At 34.4% G+C, this 7,727-nt stretch overlaps 1 protein-coding gene and 1 long non-coding RNA gene across 2 annotated transcripts in view; both read right to left on the minus strand.

Moving 5' to 3' along the window:
- LOC116027672 (stearoyl-[acyl-carrier-protein] 9-desaturase, chloroplastic-like) overlaps positions 1-573 on the minus strand; it is a 4,370-nt gene extending 3,797 nt beyond the window's left edge. The window contains exon 1 of the mRNA XM_031269384.1: positions 279-573. Coding sequence (XP_031125244.1) covers positions 279-409 — 131 coding nt within the window. The 5' untranslated portion in view covers positions 410-573. The remainder of the gene's footprint in view (positions 1-278) is intronic.
- A 2,226-nt stretch (positions 574-2,799) lies between these two features.
- LOC116028051 lies at positions 2,800-5,100 on the minus strand. The gene is made up of 3 exons (XR_004100054.1): positions 4,856-5,100; positions 4,489-4,560; positions 2,800-3,112 (listed from the first exon to the last, which is right to left on the minus strand). It is a non-coding gene; the product is annotated as an uncharacterized LOC116028051 (long non-coding RNA).
- Positions 5,101-7,727: the final 2,627 nt, after the last annotated feature.

The following is a 7,727-nucleotide window of genomic DNA, read 5'->3' on the forward strand; positions in this document are numbered from 1 at the left end:
AAAAAAAAAAAAAAAAAAAATACAAAACAACAAAAAGTAAACACAAGATCAAATAACCCAAACTAGATTGAACCATTTATAAACCAAATTGGACCAAAGACAAGGAATCCCATATAAAAAAAAATTTGTGCAGAATTACGAAGAAACTCCGCAATAAAGTTCAAATTAACCGAAAAAATCAAACGGGTACTAATGGATTTCAAGAATGAAATAAAAACTTCTGAATACGATTTTAAAAAATAGTACTCCGTAATAAACAAATAACAAGGAGAACTCACTTAGCTCCCGAGCGAAGGGTTGAAGCCATGACAACCTTGGAGGATCTAAAGCTGCTCCTCGCCATTGTTTGTACAGCAGAAGAAGAATACTTATGGGATCGCAAACTAAGGGCATTTAGCTTCAGAGCCATGTTTTCCTTTTCTTCTTACAATTTCCCCTAAAATTTCTCCACTTCCTCTTGAAACTTGAGAAGATTTTATTAGTGATTTTTAGCCTGTTTCACGTTCGCTTTAATGAGAAAGCCGAAAGCGAATAGAAAGATGTATGTGAAATGAGAATAATGAGTTTGCTACTGGGAAACTGGAAAAGTGGAAATTTAATTGGGTAGTTGGGGATCACTGTAACTCAGTTTTAATAAGTATCTTAGAAAAAAAGTCTTCATTGTATTTATCACTTTTATACAATTAGATTATTAAATTTAAAATTTGTGTAATTAAACTATTAGACAGTAAAATATATATAATTAAAATATTTTTATGATTTATTTTAATGTAATTTGAGTTAAAAACATTTTAATATTTACTCCTAACTATATACTAGAGGGAAAAACAATTTTAATACATATCATGTAAGCAATATGATCGGATTTGATTAGAATAAATTTAAAAAATCTCAATTGCTCATTTCTTGCGTGTTTGATGATTTGATTGCACACTTTTAAAGTTTAATAACCTAATTGCACAAAATTAAAAAGTCTAATGACCTATTTAACATTTTTCCATTATCTTATATCCTTCGACATTTTAATATTGTTGGAGAGCCAACAACTTTTCTTCTTTCCTTCTTTTTGGGAAAAAAAAAAGAATAAACTTTTTATAAAATTTTGTTATTTAAGTGTCTACTGTCAGGTAAACATAAAATTTATTAGTGATTATATATCAAACCAGTATCTACAACATGTTTGGTTCATAGAATAGTTCAAGATCGAAATAACGTTCCTCAGAATAAACATATTACATTGTTTGTCTTGGGAATAGCATCCTTGTGAATGAGTTATTCTCTTTCTGGGGTGAATAGTCATTCCTAGAAAGGCTTGGTATTAGTTATTCAATCTCATGCTCTCGCGGTAGCTTTTGTATTACAATACCAAAATAGAATTTACACGCATGCTTTTATATATACATATACATACATATAGATGAGATCACCCTAAATCCCTAATAGATGAGATCATGTGATCCCATCTCAACCATTTATAAAATTGGAATGGATGGTTAAGATGGATATTAAAATATCAATTATATTAGGACAAAATTAATAGAAAATGATAGGATTGTAATTTGATTATGATCTTTGATAAAGGAATTAAATGAAATATAATAATTTCCATATATTAAGGGATCCTTATCATGGTAACCCAGTACAAATTGTTATGGATTTTTTTTTGTGTGTAATGTTAACAAACAAACCGTGAGAAAAGGAGGATACCTACAACCAGACGTCTAGGATTCATTAATGGCAAACAATGTTGCCAGTAATTATTTTATCAACTTTAAAAAAAAAAAAATTTGGTACGCAGGTGTGTGCGTTTATTGCGTAAGGTGTGTGCAATTTCTGGCGTTTGATATTTGGTAACACTGTGCATTTTAGTTGAGAAGTGCATGCAAATTACTACGAAAGCTAAAACTAGAGTTTTGCAGGTTTCGTGTATTGTTGTACTTTTCGTTAGGTATTCGTAAGCGTGTGCACAAAAAAGTTTGAAACATTTTGATTAGAGTGACTATGTTAGATGGTTAGGGTATTCGAAGGTGTGTGCGTTCATGATAACTAGCGTGAGCATAAGTCTGAGTAATGTGTGCGTGTGTGATGTTGGACATATGCAAAATAATTAATGTATATTTTTGAGTGTTCATAGAGTTAGGCGTGGCTTCATTTAATTTTTTTTTGAAGATGTGCGCGTTCATGGTTGTAGCGTGGTTAACAACTAACAACTAAGAATCTATTTGTTTTCTGTTTTAGTTAAGGGAAAGCCAACAGAAAGATATTCGAAGGTGTGTGCGTTCGTGATGGCTAGCGTGTGCATTAAACTGAATAATATGTGCAGGCGTGTTGTTGGACATGTGCAAAATACTTAATGTATATTTTTGTGCGTTCATGGATTTAGGCGTGGCTTCATTTAATTTTGGATTGTAGGTGTTTGCGTTCATGGGTGTAGCGTGTGTAAACACCCCGACTGTGTCATGGTAACAGTGTCCATTTTTATTGGACAGTCTGTGCAAATTACTGGTAATGCACTTAAAGGTTTGGCATGTTTAGTTTGACGATGTAATTTTTGAATATTATGTGATACGTAGGTGTGTGCTCGTTAGAATTTTGATGAGTGCAAAGGTCTATTAGAATGTATACCTTAGAGCGATTATTTTAAATTATGAGGGGATACGTAGGTGTGTGCGATTGTGATTCTGGATGTGTGCAGAATCCTGAGTTTTGTGTGGGAGTATTTTTTTTTGGGAGTATATAATTTTAACTTCGACAAATGCATGACCCAGTGAAGAAAACGAAGAGAGTTAAACTTCTGTTATGGAAATATCCGGGTCATACTAGGTATTGGTTAACAATATGTGACCACCTATCAATCAAACTAGTTGTCGGACAACAATTTGATAGTTTACAATGTGGAATTGACTTCTATATAAAGTACGCTTCAATAGCTAGTTTTGATGTGCGCCGCAATACATATAAAAAGAACAAATACAACCAGCGACTCCATTATCAAAATCGTCCAAAGGAGGGTCTGGTTGGGCACGATGGGCCAACACAATCGGGAAAGATAGAAAATCGTCAGAATATGGACTATCTACCATCACATTTTGATTAACTTCATCAATGTCCCCTATAAATTAATACGCATCAAATTAAAATGCACCATCAACTAGAAAAGAACCAAACAATAACAAAATCAAAAACACATACAAACTGACGCACAGACCTATAACATAAAGTGCACAAACCTAAATTATAATGGGTAACTACACACACGCGCCAAGTCTGTCCCGCACAAACCGGGAAAAATTTTTCATGGTTTTAAGAAATAATTCGTGTTAAATATGAAACTTTATAAAATTGACAAAGTCATATTCAAAGTTAACACACACACATTTGGTATTTACATCCAAACCCATTTCCTCTGAAATCCAACACACCAACTACCCCGCACATACCACCGAAATGATACGCACACAACTGCATATGCACATGTAACACACACACTAGCCAGATTCCTCACTAACGCCAATTTGTTAATAACCCTAAATTGAGATTAAGCATGCCAATTCAGACCAACATCAACATATATGCATGAAACACTATCTAAACACAATGACATGCCATCTCAACTAAAAGCACACACTTAAAACATAGAGTGCACATACCCAATTATGATGGGTAACTACGCACACACGCCAAGTCTGTCATGCACAAACTAAAAAAAGACCATTGTATAAAGAAATAAGTCGTTTAAAATCTGAATTTTTTTTAAATTGTCAAAGACGTATTTAAACTGAACACACACACAAATTTGGTATATACATCCAAACCCATTTCCACTTAATTCCAACACACAGACTAGCACACACATACCACAAAAATGATACGCACATACTTACATACGCACAAGTAACACACAAACTAGCCAATGAAATCAGGTATCCTCCCAGTAAACTCATTGTTTGAAGCCCATCTTAAAGAAACAAAATTTGCTCCATTGAACTCCATTACAGAATTCACCTGATTTTTACTATTAAAAAAAAAAACCAAGGACACTTACAATGTTTCTAAGTTCAGTAGATTTGCAAATATTGTAGGTATAGGACCACTAACACCAGAGGCATCCATATAGCTGACAATTGAATAAAAAATATATCAATTAAAAAAAAAAGCGTAGATGGCCTCTAGAAGACTTATTCATAAAAGCATCAAATCAATCATACATTTGTGAAAGACTTTTTCAATTTCCAAGCCCCGAATGAAAAGGATCCATAAAAGTTATTTTCACTAATTGCACTACAACACATGCAAGTTTCAATTTTGTTTAAACAAATACCCAAGAATATCCTAATCATACACACCAATAATCAATCATAATATCCATGAATAGCTTTAATAATGTCTTACAAGGATCTAATCTCAGTCAGCAATCCAAGTTCCTTGTACTCAACATGAAACAAAGAAAACTATATCAAGTTAAATACTGCAGATAAGCTCACTTACAGGTATTGCATACCATGCAAATTTCCAATAAAGGGGTATAGTGTGCCTGTCAAGTAATTTTGGCCAAGATCTCTACAATAAAAATGAAGAGCGATTTGGACTTAGAAGAAAAAAAAAAACAGAAACCAAAAATCCAAACTCAAAATCTACCCACACCACCCCTCCCCCCATCCCACATATAACCCTTCCCCCACCCCAGCGCCCGTTAAACAAAAATCCAAACTCAGAATCTACCCACACCACCCCATCGTCTTAAAACCTGTACACACCGCCGCAACCCCCACGCCTGTCCAAACCCATAACCTGAACCAAACCCAAAACCAGGAAAAAAAAACCCAATACAACATTGAAAAAAATCAAAAAATACCTGGAACACCACCGGACGAACTCCTCCTAATCCGCTTGGACCGCCTATTAGAAGAGCCAGCCATAGAGACTGAAGAGAGACACGCCTGATTATCGCGAAAAATCCAAACGCCTGAGCCGATCAGTTTTGCGAAGAATGCTTAGGAAGAAGAACCAAGAAGACTAGCGTGGCTATGAAGACCAATCACAATAGGAAACAACTTCAAAATAACACATAATTCAAAATGGCAATTAATTAACACAAAAATAAGAAAAGACTAAACTGCCCCTCCCTTATATCATAATGGCCAAAAGTAAAATTAAAAAAACCCATCAAATCTCAACCATTAAAAAAAAAGCAATTGATGGCCACGATGAGATCTCACAATCTCACCTAATTGTAATGGTCTCACTGGATCCAAATCCAATATATATATATATACACACACACACACATATATATACATATATAGCGTTTGACGGGTTTTAGCAGGCCCCGCCCCGCTGGCCCGTTTCGACAACTCTACCACCTGATCAGCTCTTGGACCTCAAGTGCGGACGCTAAAGGCGCCTTGGCTCGTAGGATTACTTAATGGGGGCCTTCGCCCCCTCCTTTGTACCAAAATAAAACAATAGAAAAAAAGAGTTAATTTCATTTTTGGTTCTAGATTTATAGACGTCATTCCACTTTTAGTCCCTTTTTTTTTCAAAACATCCCATTTTGGTCCTAGTATTATTGTGGCATGACCAATTTTTGGTCCTTTATCAACAAAATCGTTAAAATTCTCATAAATGCAAGGACATTTCGGTCTTCAAATAGGGATTTTTTTAAAAAAATGTAAAATAAAAATATAGCGGATCAACTTACTTTGTAAAAAGAAAGATCAAAATGTCCTTATATTTAACGTCATTTTAACAATTTTGTTAAAGGAGGACAAAAATGGTCATGCCACAATAATACTAGGACCAAATGTGGATGTTCTAATAAAAAGGGACTAAAAGTGAACTACTATCTATAAATCTAGGACCAAAAATGAAATTAACTCGAAAAAAGTTATATTATATTCCATATATTCATTATGGAATAGCATTTCTATTATATTCCTTCAAAATTCATTATGTGAATCAAACATGTAGTTAAAGTTTTAATATAACTAATATAAACTTAAATAGAAAAGGGTCAAATAAACCTATAAACTTTATTCGAAAAGTCAATTAAACCCCTGAACTTTTTAAAAGTAAAATTAAGCTCATCAATATGTTAGTTATTTTGGTGCATCAAATTCCAAAAATTAGTTAGAGAGCTATAATAGCATGTCACTAGGGTTCTAGTGACACTTCAGGGACTAACATCTACGACTATCGAATGCTCACGCAGTTGTTTTTAAAGAAGGCGACAAGTTGGTTGCCTTCTCTGCTAGAGATTATGGCCTAGCTAAGTTGTGGAAAATATGACAGGCGGCCGCCTTAGTTGCTTTTTTTTTAAATGAATATTGGTGGTGGTAGTTTATGGTGGTTAACATGGCGTACAACATTCAACGGCGGTTATATATCATAATTTTACCAGTAACTGGTTATTGATAAATATGTTTTATTTGCCTCCTATTTATAATTGGAGTGCTTCATTAAATCTTTTAATAGTTCAAGGGGGTCTGATTGCTTTCTCGTGAAATAACCTTTAATAAAATTTTGTTATGTAAGTATCTACTATCGAGTGAGCATAAAATTTATTGGAGATTTATATAGCAATAGGTATTTAAAGTGTTAGATATGACTAATAGAAACTTAAAGAAAAAATGGTCAAATAAGCTCCTAAAGTTTATTCGCAAAGTCAATTAGGCTCCTGAACTTTTTTAATGTGAAATTAAACTCATCAATTTGTTATTTTAGTGCACTGAAGCCCCAAAACTAGTTGGTGATTTGTAATAGTAAATCATTAGGGTTCTAATGACACTTCGGGGACTAATATTGGTGACTACTGAACAATCATCGGTCACCTTCTCCTATAGAAGAAGGCGACTAACAGATGACCTTATCTGCTGGAGATAGCAACTAGTTGGTCACCTTTTCTGATGAAGAAGGAGACCAGTTAGGTTATGGAGAAGACGATCAGCAATCGCCTTGACATTCTCTCTCTCTCTCTCTCTCTCTCTCTCTCTCTCTCTCTCAACACTGGAGACGGTGGTTTACGGTGGTCAACATGGCGTACGATAGGCACATCATCATCATTTTACCAATAACCTATTAGTTGCCGATAAATATGACTTATTTACATAATTTGTATAAGTTGGAATGTTTAATCGAACCTTTTAAAAGTTCAAAGTTCAAAGTCCAAGTGGAATAAGCCGGATTGGGGAGTTCACGATCTTGCACAGTGATAGTAGCAGTTGGGACGAGCTTACTGCCATAAATAAAATGCTCAAGATCATAGCCAATAAGAATGGCTTCAAGCTGAATTTTCCATGTAAAGTAGTTGGAGGAGGTGAGTTTTTGAGTGTTGTGTAACGTAACCACAATTAGTGATTGTCCAGGTTCAAGAGTATTAGGAATGATATGAGAACCTTCAACATTAGGAACTAGATGAATAGGATTGGGAAGGAGAGTAGGTTCATAATTTGCAGCGTCATCCGCCTTAGGGAGAGGATTAATGGGAGTTGCATCTGTAGCAGCCATGGAAAAAGAAAACTTAGGGAGGAGAAAAAAAATTATAGTTTGGATCGAATAGCTCTGATACCATGTAGATGAGTGAAGAAGTGATGGTTTTACATTACACCATGAATGTATTTATACTACAAAGGTGAAGCTAACAACCTACTAAACTCAAGGTAACCACAACAACAAATATGAAACAGACTAACAAACTACACACATGCCATCACTATATATTATCCGCT

This window comes from Ipomoea triloba, chromosome 8, assembly GCF_003576645.1.
Source record: "Ipomoea triloba cultivar NCNSP0323 chromosome 8, ASM357664v1".
Taxonomy (NCBI): Eukaryota; Viridiplantae; Streptophyta; class Magnoliopsida; order Solanales; family Convolvulaceae; genus Ipomoea; species Ipomoea triloba.